The following is a 16,731-nucleotide window of genomic DNA, read 5'->3' as shown; positions in this document are numbered from 1 at the left end:
AGCCCCAAGCATAGGTGCAGTGTACACATGGGCAGCGTTTTCTAGAAGAGGCACTAAAGTGCCTCGCGGTCCTACTGTTTGATGAAACGTATCAATTTAAAATCCAGTGATGCCTACAGCTCATCAGAAAGTGAGAGTTGAAAAGTCGCCAAGCTGTGGTTCGCCTCACGCCTGTTGTGTTTAAGACATTTCAGGGATTTGAGGTCAAGAAAAAAAATTGTCCTCACCTCCGTCTCTTGTCTGAGGTTTAATAAAGAACAAAGTGTTTAAATGTAGGCCATCACTCGGGTAGTTAATTCTAAACATCTCATATCCTCCTCGTGCGGCACATTAAGCGCTTTCATTACAGGCAGGAGTGTAATTGGATGAGAAGTGTCAGAATACCAATAAGCTCAATGAGAAAGAAGAGACTTAGGTCATTAAAGAACATCCTCACCTGTCATTTAGTGGTGCAATTTTATAAGAAAATATTAGCAATCTCCGACTATGCTGCAAGCTTTTAGCTGCAACCCACGTTTTAATCACATCCGCAACATACCAGGCTGAATTAAATAAATGCAGCGTGACAAACAACAGTGATGCTCTATAATTACACAGCCAGTCACACCTACAATTATCAATCAGCAAGATATAACATCTGATTTAGACCATTTAATAGCTAAATGGTGACTAAAACACCCAGAGGCACCAGCGGACCATTTATAGGGAGCACTGCTGCTGCTAAAATGGCTCTCAGACCTGGCAGAGTTTGGCACCACTTTGCGCCGTAACATAGCAAAGTTACAAATCAGCTGGTTTTCACCAAGCAGCTCTCACCTGACCAGATTCACGACAGAGGCCTACCGGGCAAACAGACCACAGGGAACAAGGCCAAACAAAAAAATAAATAAATAATAGATAAAATTTAAATGGGGGGGTGGGGGGGGCGCGCTCACATAACCGGGTCGGTGCTTGCACACGTGTATACTACAAAAGCAAAACAAAAAGACTGTGTACATCCTCAGTGCAGCGGGGGGGGGGGGGGACACACACCAGAAATTAGTCCAGCTTTTCATTCTAACTTCCTGCTACCAGCCTCCAGACAGCACAGTGGATTTGTTTCGTCCGTGCATGTGTGTGCGCGCACAGAGTGCAATGGTACCAAGGGTATGGAACCAAATTTGCACTCTAAATGCAATGCAACACAAAATGGACGAATAATCCATGTCATATGACATACAAAGCACCAATCAAATGACAAGGATCCACTCAGCCGTTATATAATAATCAACTACTAAATGAATCAAGTATTTTGATGATTTGAGTCTTTATATTCAAATTCTTCAACTTCTGCTTCTTGAATGTGAATATTTTCTGGTTTGTTTACTTATTCATTACTCCTCTTTGACAATACACAGAATATCTTTCAGTTATGCACTAAACATTTGATGACATAGTCTTGGGTTTTGGAGAAATGCTTGGACATTTTTCACCATTTTCTGAATTTTTATTCACCAAACAACCATTTGCTTGACCAAGGAACTACGGTAATCAATAGACTAATAGATCAAGAATTGTTAGTTGCAGCCCTACCCTGAGCAAATCACGACTCAAGCTGAGGCAATCAGGAGTCCTACCGAGCTCCCCCAAATTTTTCCCTGACTCATTTCCAGCCACACCATTCACGAGCTGCGCCAATTCTCCACTTGGGAAAACTCGGTACCGAACTCAGCCATGTGTGAGAGGTGCTTTAAGAAAATTCCAACGAGATCAAACCTACATATGACCCATCCCCTGTGCTGATAATCACCACGTATGACAAACTCAAATCATGAGAAATTGCTGTAAGCCCAAAACCACAGTCAGTGATGGACCGGTCTGAAAACTGACAAGTGTCATTCACACACACACACACACACACACACACAAACAAAAAAAAAAGAAAAAACAAAACAAACAAAAAAAAACCTTCATTTGTGTTGGAACAGCACTGACATACTACTCCAGCTGTGTTAAGGCGAAGATCTGCAGTAAGCCAAAACCAAAACTCCACCTGTGGCTGACGGAGATCCAGCCCACCCCTCAGTTTGCCATTCAAGCCACTACTAAGCCTTACTTCCTGCTGTTGAAGCTGCTGTTATGATTGTTTGTGAGAGATGAAGGCGAGATCTTTGGCAAAGCAGAGAGATTGGAAGCACCAGATGACCTTCAAAAGATAAAGAATAGACCATGAGTTAGAGAGAGAGAAGTTTAAATAAAAATTAAGAAAAAGCTCTTCCAGAGAGGTGCGAGTGGCAAATAAATAGAACTGAGATGAATTTAAATAAATAGAGGAATATGCCAGCAACCAAACATCAAGCAAAAAAGGTCGACAGAGGGAATTTTTGAGAATGAGGTGCAGTTGTGATGTAGCAGGAAAACTTCAAAAAAGGGGGCCAAGCAGTTTAGTTTGTCATTTTCTAAGAGTACAACAAATACTTTCACCCGACAGGCATCAGACATCTTCCCAGAAAAGGAATAAAGGAGATTTTTGTCCTTCACACTAATCTACAGCAATTCCATTAGATATTGTATGTTATTGATTTAGACTTAATAATAAAGAGATTGATGGCAGCCACTAAAATTAGCATATGGACAAGATGTAATCATTGACTATATGACTAACAAATAAAGGTAATCTATGCCATCATAGCAACTGTTCACTCACTTGGTTGCCGTGGAGCCTCGAGGCCACGTGCCATCTTCATTTTTCTGTTCTATTACAAGAACCTGGGGGGGGGGGAGGAGTATAAAAAAGGTTTCAACTACAAAAAGAAAACTCACTAGTCTAATGAGAAACATTTGCACATTTGGAAGTTCTTGAAAGATGTAGAGTTTTGTCTTTTTTTTCGTTTAAAGCACTGTAGACCAAGTGTTTTAATTTGGGCATTTTTCCACTGCAACAGAAACAAGAACTCAAGAAGAAGTATAAAAACTGGCACACTGCGTACTCAGTGATCAAACAAATAGAAGATTTGCTGCTAATTTATTTATTTCTGTGCAAAAGATAAATTCAAGAACATAGTAGGAGCAAGCACTGTTTTGACTACAGTACTTTCTGTATCAACAACTGGAACTTTTGACATAGAAGAAAAGTATTTCTTGTCAAAACCGTGGTGTGGCTCATGTTAAGTCAAAGCATTACAATGAGTTATGGCGCCCTCTGCTGGTATTTGATAACCTGGGTGATATATTCCCCATACTTTCTGGAACTGTAAATATTTAACTGGCTATCTGCTAACAGTAAGCAAAACTTACAGCACATTTCTTTATGATTAACTTTATGGAGGAAGCCTCTACCTTTACCTCCTGGAGACCAAACTCTTCTAGGGTATTACACAGTTCCTGTTTCCAACGAAGCTGGACATGTTCCTACCTGTCCTTGGTAAAGACCGGCATCTTGAATCGTGCTGTCAGGTTTGTTGAGAGGCTCAAAGGTGTTGCTCATGTATCTGTTCCACAACCTGGTTTCTTTCTCATCAGGGATGTTGAACAGCTTCCTCATCTCCTTCTCTATCATGTCTGTGAACACAACCCATACAAACATGAATGCAAGTCCTGAGCATTGCATCAGTGTGGTTTTCAGTATGTAGTAACACAGAAACAGTTTTGTATTTGGAAAGTGAAAACTCAACTGAAATGCTATTTAACCACAAAGGAGGACATATTGAATGATTTGCTTGAGATAAAAACTTGCGTAAGCTTGGAGCAGGACTACACAGTGGCATGATGAAATGTGCTTTCATTCACTACAAAGGCACAGTGGTTGTCAGTGGTGAAGATTAAGAAATATTTATACATAAACTAAGAGCTTTATCATTTACTTCAGGAGTTCACTTCAGTTTGAGGACAGCAGGTCTCCAATGTACCTATTGTGTCAGCTTTACTGAATCGTCTGGTGATCACATTGTCAATGTTGCTGTCTTCACAGAGCTTCAGTTCTGTCAGGTACACCTCCACCTTGCAATGTTTCACAAACATACCTTGCTCAACCACCTGAAGAACAAAAACATGGGTCACTATTAGCTATGCAGGTCAAATACGGTTGAACTCACCCTAAATTAGGCCTCTCAAACATAATTACTACATTGACTTATTGTATGATACAGTAGGGTTCAGAATAATAGTAGTGCTATGTGACTAAAAAGATTAATCCAGGTTTTGAGTATATTTCTTATTGTTACATGGGAAACAAGGTACCAGTAGATTCAGTAGATTCTCACAAATCCAATAAGACCAAGCATTCATGATATGCACACTCTTAAAGTTATGAAATTGGGCTATTACAACCCCTGTCAATAATTACGGAATCACCGGCCTCGGAATATTTTCATTCAGTTGTTTAATTTTGTAGACAAAAAGCAGATCACAGACATGACACAAAACTAAAGTCATTTCAAATGGCAACTTTCTGGCTTTAAGAAACACTTAAGAAATCAGGAAAAAAAAAATTGTGGCAGTCAGATAACGGTTACTATTTTAGACCAAGCAGAGGGAAAAAAATATGGACTCACTCAATTCTGAGGAATAAATTATGGAATCACCCTGAAAATTTTCATCCCCAAAACTAACACCTGCATCAAATCAGATCTGTTCATTAGTCTGCATCTAAAAAGGAGTGATCACACCTTGGAGAGCTGTTGCACCAAGTGGACTGACATGAATCATGGCTCCAACACGAGAGATGTCAATTGAAACAAAGGAGAGGATTATCAAACTCTTACTACACAGAACAATTTTACTCTCATCAGTCCAAAAAATATTCCTCCATTTCTCTTTAGGCCAGTTGATGTGTTCTTTGGCAAATTGTAACCTCTTCTGCACTTCTTTTATTTAATAGAGGGACTTTGCGGGGGACTTTTGCAAATAAATTAGCTTCACACAGGCGTCTTCTCACTGTCACAGCACTTACAGGTAACTCCAGACTGTCTTTGATCAGCCTGGAGCTGATCAATGGGTGAGCCTTTGCCATTCTGGTTATTCTTCTATCCATTTTGATGGTTGTTTTCCGTTTTCTTCCACGCGTTTCTGTTTTTTTGTCCATTTTAAAGCATTGGAGATCATTGTAGATGAACAGCCTATAATTTTTTGCACCTTCGTATACGTTTTCCCCTCTCCAATCAACTTTTTAATCAAACTACGCTGTTCTTCTGAACAATGTCTTGAACGTCCCATTTTCCTCAGGCTTTCAAAGAGAAAAGCATGTTCAACAGGTGCTGGCTTCATCCTTAAATAGGGGACACCTGATTCACACCTGTTTGTTCCACAAAACGGACGAACTCACTGACTGAATCCCACACTACTATTATTGTGAACACCCCCTTTTCTACTTTTTTTTTTTTTACTAATAGCCCAATTTCATACCCTTAAGAGTGTGCATATCATGAATGCTTGGTCTTGTTGGATTTGTGAGAATGTACTGAATCTACTGGTACCTTGTTTCCCATGTAACAATGAGAAATACACTCAAAACCTGGATTAATCTTTTTTAGTCACATAGCACTACTATTATTCTGAACACTACTGTAGGTGGACATGACAACAAATTTCTGGCCCTGATATTGTCCGCTGTGTACACAACGTGTGCCTATTTACATAATATTGATACAAAGCCTTAATCAACAGCATGATTTTCACAACTGTGGCGCAGCAGCACCCCCCCCCCCCCCCCCCCCCCCAAACACACAGGATTGCTTCATAGTCATGTTTTTCTGTTACTTTTGGTGTTCTCTTGTGTCAGACTTTTGGCATAGGTGAAGCTCAGGCAGTGACACTACAACAGGTGAAATGAAGGTAACATGTTACTCAACACTAACAGGTGTCACAAACCCCCCTCCCCCAAACACAAAATTTCAGCAAGAATGTCTGGAAGATTTAGTCCAAATGAACTCCGTTTCAAAGTTGTACTCCATAGCTTCGCCATGCCTGGCCGGCACAACAAACTGCAATGCCATTTTGAATCTATGTTTACGTGCTCAAAGTAATGTCATGGCCGAGAAACGGGCAACTAAACCATCAGAGAGTATTTAAAAGATAGAAACGTTTCAACCATGGGTTACAGAAAGCAGGAGCTGTTATATTTGACAGAGAGAGCGGAAAAGATTGGCCTGCCGGTGAGAGAAGACTACGATCAGGAATACCAACAGCATAGACTGAACATTGTTCTGATGGACCAACACCACCAGTAAAATGTAATGAGAAGACTCTAGAATTGTAAATTGGCTTTTTTTGTCCGCCCTGCGACACATTTTCCCCCACTGAGATCTTAATATATCCTGACGAGTTTTGAGTTGAAATGAGTGAAATGTAACGCCTTGAAGTCATCCGTGCCTTGGGAGGCCTGTTTTTTTTTTTTTTTTTTTTTGTCTGACGTTTTTTTGTTTCCTTTTATCCGATTTGCAGTCAGGTGTCAAACAGTTATACCCAGGCACGTCTACAATCTAATTCTTCTGAAAGATTTATCAAATTTAACTGTAATTTGTAATGTCTGCAACAGAAATGTCCCACAGCAACAACCCAAACTTCCAAGCTCTGGATAGCCAAAAACTGCCCGGGTTTCAACTTTTACATCCAGGTACTGCAAAAGGTATGTGTGCGCACAAGTGATCTACTGTAGCATTCCTAGGATCTTCGAATGTAGCGGTTCTTATTATTGTCCATTTATTCTTTAATTACTCATGACCTTACTGACCTTTGTTTGTCGTCTTAATCTGGAGTGCTGTTTCTGACACATGCCGTGTTGTGTGATTGTGCTGGTGAACTGCAGATGAATTGCCCTTTTAGGGATCAATAAAGTTCTTTGAATTTAATTGTTTGAAGCCCTTTTGCGTATTTAGGTGAAATTCTTATTAACAGAGTCTAAGAGTTCATTTTATTTCTATTATTTATTTTGTCTACCTGGCTGGTTGCCATCCACGGCCCAAGGCAGCTCCATGGTGTCACCAGGCGATTGCTCCCAGACTTGATTTATTTTGTATATTTTCATATTTTTTCCACATTCCATTTCTATACACACATCTTCAACCGCTTATCCAAGATCAGGTCACGGGATTCCATTTCCAGTGACTGAATAGTCATTAAGTAGTAAAATTTCATTCACGTTTTAAATGATATATATGCATTATCAGCTGCATAAAATTGCCTTAAAAATCAACAGTATCATTTATATCAAAATTATTTCTGGTAACATCTCACCCAACAAAAATAGTTAAGGCGACAGGCCTATTATACATCAGTGACAAGATTTAGCACCCTTCAACTGAACGCCCTAAAGATCAATTCGCACTGACTATTGTCCCTAACGAAGATGACCAAAATAAATAAATGATCTGAAATTGCTCCAACAATGCAGGTAGCCCACCACACACACTGTCTGATATTGGATTAGCACTCCATCCAATGTACAAACATCAATTTCATTCATTTATAATCACAACAAAGCTGCCCCGAAGGACTTCACACGGCTGAATTTTTGGATTTTAAGCAGAAGCTGTCAGAAAAGTTACTAAGTGTAATGAAATCTAAACTTTCCAGAACAAAAGGTGCAACTGTAGTAATTATTTTGTCAAACAAAGAATATAAAACCCAACAATGTTCAGTATAATGTAACATACAGCAGAGAAGAACAATAAAGCATCACATTTAAAAACCTGTAACTCAAAATATTACATTTATCCTGCAGAAACCACCTCAATAATTGCAGCCTTGATACGAAGGTATCAAAGTGTGATGCACAAACACAGTACATGCACAAAGTGTGAGGATGTGTATGACAATGCCGACGTACATAACTGTGCAATAATTGTGCCGAATATGTACAGCCGCTGTATCACACAAGAGCTTGAAAACATCATATAGCTGCAAATGCATGTTTAACTCTACGCGATGAAGAGAACAAAACCCCGTGACTGCTGCAATCCATTCTGTCGCTACAACAGATGAGAGAAAACCGTTATACGTGTCACGATACATTGCACACAAAAGTGAACTGTTCCAAGTTTGGCATCATGCAGCGCAAGTCAAACAGAAAGTTAACAGCCGCTAGACACTAATAAACATACATACTGTCCAGCCAATCAGGTAGGCCTCCCTAATCCATTATATTTGTCTAATTTAAGTACTGTCTTAAACAGTGAATGAATGTGTGCAGAGGATAAAGTAAAGAAGGCTCCTCTTGTTGTGCCTCGCTTTGAGTGTCCTGACAGAAGCAAAGTCAGTGTGCTTAAATTAGCAGCACCTCACAGAAACAGCTGAGGGGTCCCAGCCTATTTATTTCACCCCTGAGCCCCTCCAACACACACATATAAATGTACACAGTACCAAGCGCACAAATGTCCCTGTGAAACACAATAATCACGCACACGCGGCTTAGACTGCCCCGCTTGCTCCTCCCCTACCCAAGCCCAGACGTCCCGTGAGCACAACTTCTACGCAACACCCACGTGTGGGCGAGCTGGTTCCAAAACGACATCTCCGAACTGACAGAATTTCAAAAAGCAAAGTTGAGCCACAAATCAGTTAAGCCCCCACCCCCCAACAACACTCGAAAACTTTCACACCGCTCCTCTCGGTCTGACCTCCGCCAGTGCAAAAACAAGGACGCGCAGAATCAGAAGTGGACAGCGTGAGGAACCACAGTGACAAACCCGTTACTACAATACCTCTGCTTAGCACATGTGCTGCCACACTACGCCACAGGACAACAGGTTCACAACAAAACGAGATAGCATTTAAAAAAAAAAAAAGAGAGAGAGAGAAAGTAATAATGGACCTCCTGCATGTTAGGTCTCGTAGATCGCTCCATGTAGCTTTTCAGTCACCCAGACCGGAGCCTGAAAATAGAAACCCGGCAGCCACTTGATACAGCCCCTCACATACATGGCAAAATGGGAGGGTCATCAAAGATGAGAAAAGGAACGAGAGAGGACGTCAGAGTATGAGGTGGAAGCAGAAATACTTGTAGTAGTCATGATGCCATGACGTGTAGGATTTGGGACTGGACTCTGATCAAACAGATCCAACGCTACCACACCAACTATCACAGTACAGACAAACCACCTTCAGCCTTAAACGCTTCATGAAAAGACATTAAGGCCATTTAGTGATTGAATGAATGAATAAAGTCATCACAGGCAATTACAGTTCACCAAGAGCAAATGATTTTAATATATCAAAGTATATAACTAACTGCCCATCAAACAAACAAACTAATCAATAAACAACACAGAAACATATTACAATTTATTTTGGTCTAAATCAATACATTTTACGCTTCGCACTTATATTATTTCTGCTATGAATGCAAAATAAAAGAAACAGCCAAACAATAACCATTTTCATTTTAGAGAAACACTTCCACCCGCACTTCCCAGTGTTATTTACTGTTCTAACATGAGGAACACTGAGCTAGAAACAAGTTCCCGTGTTTACAAAGCTGCATTCCGCAGTGGCAAAAAGCCTTTTTTTAAGCCTGTTTCTTCATTCCTACCCACATCACAGCTGACAAGCACAACTAGCTCCAGCCATCACAAAGAAAAGCACCTGTGTCTGTACTGGCTCTTACCAACAGAGCTCCATCCTCTTGGCATTAGCTCAAAAATAGATAAATTTTGGAAATTTTGCAAGCAAGCTGAAATGTTTTCAGGATGCATCCAGAAAAGTATGTGGAATCATACACTAAGAAGTCGCCCAAAATCCCCCTCGCGGCTTTTTCAAAATCCAAGATGGTGTCAAAAATGGCCATCATTTCAGGGTTTCTTGGTGGCTGTTTTGTTTTTTTAAACATATCTTTGCTTCTATAAAAGTTAAACCAACAGCAGACTATAAAATGCAAAGATGAGTAGCACAATCATACAAGGATGCACTGTATTTATTTTCATAAGTTTAAGGTGAAAAATGAGGGAAACATTATGTAGAGTGCCCTCGATGTCTGTCATGATCCTCAGTGACCATGTTTCAGACATATCTATAGGCAATCTCATTTAAAAAAATAAAATAATAAATAATCAAAACATTGCAGCCATTTGGATTCAAATATGGACATCATTTAATTAGTTTCTGACATTTACAAAAGTTGAAACCTCTCAGTAACGACTGTATAGTTTCTCATGCTATAAAACATACTTGGCAGGTATTTTGAATTCTAATATGGTTACCATCTAATGACTGGTTCACGCGGCAAGATAATTATGCCAATTTCTGACCTGATCTTCCACTTCCGACAATCTTAAGGATGCCCCAATTATCATGATGGTTCTAGAGATAATCCTTTCAGATATTCCTGCTGTGCTCTATTCTGCTCAGAAGGACGTCGGGCCAGCGCAGACAACAAATCATGAATATTCATGATCTCCATGGATTGTCTTGGCCTGATAGCCCAGCGTGTGGGGTGTGCCCTGAGCACAAATAAGCACGCAACCTGTTGAATGTGACGTAACCAATCAGAAAGTGAGGTGACAGAAGCACGGAGAGTAATCCAAAATTGTTTACTCGAGAGGTTTTGCAAGATTTCCCATCTGACCTGGGAATGTTTGCGAGTGAAATCTGTTTGTGTGGTGTGTTGTCTATCATGTGGCTGCAAACCACACACTGTACGACCGAAACTGTTAGATCTAGGATTTTTTTTCTTGCCATGTGTGGGATCTCTCGGGTATTGAAAACCCACCCAAAATTTTAAAATCTTGCCGTGTGAACCATAACGCATAAGGTTCCAACATTTCCAATACGCTAAACCTCTACATTGTAAAGCGTTTCTCATCCTTAACACACAAACACTTCAACTGGGTTTTTAACCTTTTCAGAAGCAAATCAGTGAAATGGTGGCCATGTTGGACACCATCTTGGATTTCAAAAAAGCCACAAGAGGGAAATTCAAGAGCCTTTAGTATGCAAGTCTACACATTTTCGGGACCTGTCCTGAAAATTTCAGCTTGTTCTGGAAAACTTAAAGGCTACAACTCTTGGACTACTAATCACAGAGTGCTTACCTTGCGTGCAATTGGCTCCTGACCCTCTGTTAATCCATACCAGCTGACAAGTTTATTCCAGCCTTCTGTTGGGACCAGGATGTAGTCTAGCTCATCGATAAGATGCTCCTTGATGGCCAGCACATCACCATCTAGAGGAACAGTGTCGGAGCCCAAAAGACAGCATGAGAGAAAACCTACCATTAATCAGCAAAAGGGGTAATAATGTGCAAATGGGTTTTTATCCATTTAGTACAATTAAATATGACTGTACTTTCATGTTAAACATAGCGCCACTATGTCTGAAACAACTTGTTATAGACTTTTGTGACATAGACATCCACATCCAGACTCCTCCTTGCACTGTAGGATACGCCCACTGAGATCACTGGATAAATTTCTAACTGCAGTCTTGCAGGATACAGGAAACACCCTATTTTTCACAACACACTCACTTCACTACACAACACTCCCACCTCCCAGAACTACAGCAATAAATCCCCATAAAGCAAATAAGGAGAATTATGTCCTGACCTTAAGCCAGATATTTAGTTTCATTTGAAGCTGCAATGTAAAGTGGGGTCACCTAGTTACTTCTATTAGCCTGATGAACAAAGGAATAATTAAATGATCCTGTAACCCTGCAATGACTGTTCTGGACTGTTTTTGTTCTGGAGTTTTTGTGGCTACTTCCAGAATAAAGAAAGTGTTCTGACACAGGATTATGGTGTGAATTAAAGGTAAAACCAGCATTCCACAGATTTGTACAAATCATCCTTAACACTAATTTGAGGTCTAAAGCAGCATGACTTTATCCTCTTACCTCTGAGTAGACCAGAGTTATCAACTGGTCCAGGGTAGACATTCTGGTCACCCATCTGGTATTTGTCCCAGCTGTCAAATCCGACATATTTCTTCCACTGTTTGAACCAGTGACTGTCCACCAGGTACCTGCAAAGATTTCAGCAGTAAGTAATGATGAGCCTGTATTATTTCTAATATTTAAGCCTGGGTAAGGTGCAGTTCTTCTAGCAAACTTTGCAGTACTAAAGTATTTTCTTTGGTGATGACTACCTCTAGCCTGGGTACTACATGAATCTCAGGGCTCATATTTAATTTGTCCAGATAGTTTAGTATGGCCATTCTCCCAACGATGCAGCTTTCTACTCAGTCGCAATTCACTACCGTTTTGCTGATATCCATGACTAAAGTTAGGCTAGACTAGCCCCACTGGTTGCTAAAACGCTGTGGCACACTGAAACCCTTGAGTTGTTTCTCTACTGATTAAGTGATTCATTCTTAGAGGAACAGACCCTCAAGGAGTTCAAAGGCCCTCATGAGGCAGAAATCTGCAGCAGACATTACCATCTTTTATTTGCTAGCCCAGAGACCTGGCTGCTTAAACTCCAAAGTTTTCTTGGAAAACCTTCAGGGGATTGTCATCAATGAACTTCACCTTACAAACGACAATAGCTAGTGACTAAAAACGTTATTCTGAAAGTGTGTGTAAGTGTGTATTGTATTGAAATCCAAGCCGCATGAATGGGATGTTGTACCAAGCAACCAAGCCTAGCTCTAGCCTAGCTGTAGTTATGGACTATAACATGCACGTAGTTTGAGTGTTGATTTTACGATGATAACACCAATACAAACAAAAGCAGCTGCCTGTGATTCACATCACTATTATTAACTAAGTGATGTTACTGATGTTAGTAGTAGCATGTTAAAGTGTTAAAGTGATTCAATCTGTCAGTAATTTTGCATTGCTCAGCTCAGTGTTTCATCGCTCTAATTTGTTTTAGGTCCATCAAACTGCATCCACAGGCATTTTAGTCTGCATCCCTTGTTACTAGAGATGGGAAACCTGACTCCTATTACACTCACATCCTTCTGAGTGACTCACTAAACAGATGAGTCCTGTGTGTCACTTGAGTCAGTATTACCTAGAGCATAGAAACACTACCGGTGAAACACAAATACACCATCTCCACTCCAACTGCAAATAAATAAACTGGAGTAATTCATTGTTTATATGTTTATATACTCAACAAAAATATAAACGCAACACTTTTGGTTTTGCTCCCATTTTGTATGAGATGAACTCAAAGATCTAAAACTTTTTCCACATATACAATATTACCATTTCTCTCAAATATTGTTCACAAACCAGTCTGAATCTGTGATAGTGAGCACTTCTCCTTTGTTGAGCTAATCCATCCCACCTCACAGGTGTGCCATATCAAGATGCTGATTAGACACCATGATTAGTGCACAGGTGTGCCTTAGACTGCCCACAATAAAAGGCCACTCTGAAAGGTGCAGTTTTATCACACAGCACAATGCCACAGATGTCGCAAGATTTGAGGGAGCGTGCAATTGGCATGCTGACAGCAGGAATGTCAACCAGAACTGTTGCTCGTGTATTGAATGTTCATTTCTCTACCATAAGCCGTCTCCAAAGGCGTTTCAGAGAATTTGGCAGTACATCCAACCAGCCTCACAACCGCAGACCACGTGTAACCACACCAGCCCAGGACCTCCACATCCAGCATGTTCACCTCCAAGATCATCTGAGACCATCCACTCGGACAGCTGCTGGAACAATCGGTTTGCATAACCAAGAATTTCTGCACAAACTGTCAGAAACTGTCTCAGGGAAGCTCATCTGCATGCTCGTCGTCCTCATCGGGGTCTCGACCTGACTCCAGTTCGTCGTTGTAACCGATTTGAGTGGGCAAATGCTCACATTTGCTGCCGTTTGGCACGTTGGAGAGGTGTTCTCTTCACGGATGATGCGAAGGAGATGTGTTGCACTGCATGAGGCAAATGGTGGTCACACCAGATACTGACTGGTATCCCCCCCAATAAAACAAAACTGCACCTTTCAGAGTGGCCTTTATTGTGGGCAGTCTAAGGCACACCTGTGCACTAATCATGGTGTCTAATCAGCATCTTGATATGGCACACCTGTGAGGTGGGATGGATTATCTCAGCAAAGGAGAAGTGCTCAATATCACAGATTTAGACTGGTTTGTGCACAGTATTTGAGGGAAATGGTGATATTGTGTATGTGGAAAAAGTTTTAGATCGTTGAGTTAATCTCATACAAAATGGGAGCAAAACCAAAAGTGTTGCATTTATATTTTTGTTGAGTATAGTTTAGCCATTGCTATTGATGCAGTTCCATACACAAACCGTGAATTGCTATTAGGACGGCGCCCACTGCTTGAAATTCATCAACTGCCTCATGTACAGCTTCAATGCCATGATGTCCCTCTTTATCTTGTGATAATCACAGCGGTTTCTTATCAGATGTTGTACGATCACTGCATTAGTTACTGTATGCTGTACTTTTAAAATTAATATAGTATCGTGTCAATAGCCACTTTGTTAATGTTTTGATTTAGCCTGTGGATTTAGATCTAAATATTTATATTACTCAGCTAATTACACAAAAATGAGCCCCATCTAAAACACGTTTTCAGAATGAAGCGGTATATATTGCAGCTTCTACCTGACAGAGGTAGAAACAGGTCAGTTGCAGCTGCTGAAACAGAACCCGTTTATCCCGAAACAGCCTTGTCAGCCACGGGCAGCCCTGCAGTTGACGTGGACCACCACCACCTCCATAATCTTTGAACTATTGTTCCAGGTTATGGGAGCGCCGAATAAACTAATTGAATCTTCTTCTAATCGAATCTTCACTCACGATTTAATGTCATGATAGTGCTGGTGAGTCTGTATTGCAGTTTCTACCTGACTGGATGCTGTCAAATTTGCAGTGTAGTCATTCTGTACACAATGTAAACCAAACACTCATCCAGGTCCAGTGACGTTTCGTATGTAGCAATACAATCAGTGATTCCGTGAGTCACATAAGCCCAAGTTCCATGCAGGTTAATGGAGGCTAGATTCCCGACTCCCAGGTTAGCAATGGGATCTAAGTGAATGGGAATCAACCAACTCTATTGGTAACATCACTTCAGAGACCTAAAGTGAACTTAGTCTGGGCCTGATCACTTTCATGTCTCAGTTAAGAATTACTCTGGATATGCCAGGCTAGCCTACCTCACTGTCATCTCACTAAACCAACACTGAAAGGCAAACACCGCACAGATTGATCTATGCGACAGCAGCACTGTCGTCGCGGAGCCGACTTCAGTTTGCTGCGAGCTCGACTAAACGGGCTCTGTGATTTTGACAGGTGCCTCTTTTCCGACTCCGCGCCGCACAAGTCGAACCCACCGACTGGCGAAGCGCTGGGAGCTCCGGCAGGCTAGCAGATTAGCTTAGCCGTTAGCTGCTCAGCTAAGCCGGAGAAACGAAAGGAATCACGTCGTCGGATTCAAAGCGAGGCTGTAGGATAAAACCGGTGAACAAAAACGACAGAATACAATATTTTAGGATGAAGTAGCAGAGTGTGTAGTTTTTCGCTGACAGGCTTTTTAACAAGTAGACTTAGCTTATCCGCTGGTTCACTGTTAAACTGCTACAAATGAAGCTAACAGAGAGCTAGCTGTCAACACGGCCCCGTCACCGCCGCTTTTCCTGTCCTTCTCGGCGTTGACAGCTTCGGCAGAGCCGGCCGACAGCCAGGCAGCATCCTCACACAGGTTTCAGCTCAGGTCTTACCAGGTGTCCCCTTTTCTTAGCTGCGTTTTCAACAGTGCCGCGACCTCTCCTCGCTGGGTGTCTAAATCAGCCGCTCCTCCTTCGGCCATCTTTCCTCAGACATCACCCCGCTGCATGGTGGGAAAATGCGGGCAGCGTCACCCACTACGTAAGCAGTGACGAGCTTCTCGTCAGCCAATCGGCTCTCGCCCCCCGAAAAAAAACGCTCTATCATTGTAGTTACTGTCAAAAAATGTGCCCATTTTCGCATCCTGCAATGTGATATTTCAAGTTGCTCAAATTTTTGATAAAAAAAATGATGCAAACTGATATGAAGTCATCACGATATGGGGTGTCATATGTCATAGAATCCAATGGATGCGGACATCCATCGCCTGTTATTTTGGAGATGGAGCATTAAACACAAAACTATTTCAGTTATAGATCCTTCTAGTTCAACCAATAATTTGCATCACTCTTTCAATAAGATCAAATTTTCTGTGACCTTGATCATTCATCTATTTATCACTTATCTAATAGTCTTTGATCCTGGCTGCTGAACTTCAGTTCCACTTGCTGACTTTGATCCTAAACATTTAATTCTGCTCCTAACCTGTGATACCTACCGATAACTCATCTATATCAGAAACCTTCGATCTCTTATCTAACATTTGTTAATCCTCATTCCTGCACCTTTTTGTCTTAATTGCTCATCTTTAATCCTGATTGCAGTAATTTAGTCCTATTTATTTATCTTTGATCTGAAGCATTTATCTCTGATCCCGCTCTGTGATCCTGATCTTGATTTGTAACCCTGAATGTCTGATCACTTATCAAACATTCTTTGATCCTGGTGGCTGAACTTTAATCCTGATCACTGACCTTTGATTCTGAACATTTATCTCTAATCCTGATGTGTGATCCTGAACACTCATCTATGACACTGAACCTTTGATCTTTTATCTAACATTTGTTAATCCTGTTTCCTGCACTTTTCGTCCTAATTGCTGATCTTTGATCCTGATTGCTGTCATTTAGTCCTACTTATTGATCTTTGAGCTGAATCATTTGTCTCTGATCCTGCTCTGTGATCCTGATCACTCATTTGTGACCCTGAACATTTGATCTCTTATCAAAC

At 41.0% G+C, this 16,731-nt stretch overlaps 1 protein-coding gene and 1 long non-coding RNA gene across 6 annotated transcripts in view; both read right to left on the bottom strand.

Annotated features, from left to right (window-relative positions):
- Window positions 1–15,750, bottom strand: part of LOC117504359 (ubiquitin carboxyl-terminal hydrolase 15-like) — a 38,696-nt gene extending 22,946 nt beyond the window's left edge. For 4 of the 5 annotated variants that reach the window (XM_034163816.1, XM_034163818.1, XM_034163821.1 and 1 more), the window contains exons 1-7: window positions 15,615–15,750; window positions 11,806–11,933; window positions 11,004–11,134; window positions 3,888–4,014; window positions 3,395–3,540; window positions 2,687–2,748; window positions 2,096–2,185 (exon numbers count right to left, since the gene is read on the bottom strand). In XM_034163816.1, coding sequence (XP_034019707.1) covers window positions 2,096–2,185; window positions 2,687–2,748; window positions 3,395–3,540; window positions 3,888–4,014; window positions 11,004–11,134; window positions 11,806–11,933; window positions 15,615–15,703 — 773 coding nt within the window. In that variant the 5' untranslated portion in view covers window positions 15,704–15,750. The remainder of the gene's footprint in view (window positions 1–2,095; window positions 2,186–2,686; window positions 2,749–3,394; window positions 3,541–3,887; window positions 4,015–11,003; window positions 11,135–11,805; window positions 11,934–15,614) is intronic. The other variant, XM_034163817.1, reaches the window with a different exon arrangement.
- The window catches only part of LOC117504367, a 251,091-nt gene that overhangs the window by 101,861 nt on the left and 132,499 nt on the right, over window positions 1–16,731 (bottom strand). The window lies entirely within an intron of this gene.

Source organism: Thalassophryne amazonica, chromosome 22, assembly GCF_902500255.1.
Source record: "Thalassophryne amazonica chromosome 22, fThaAma1.1, whole genome shotgun sequence".
Lineage (NCBI taxonomy): Eukaryota > Metazoa > Chordata > Actinopteri > Batrachoidiformes > Batrachoididae > Thalassophryne > Thalassophryne amazonica.
The sequence above is the reverse complement of the archived record's forward strand: the minus strand, read 5'-3'. Positions and strand labels throughout refer to the sequence as shown.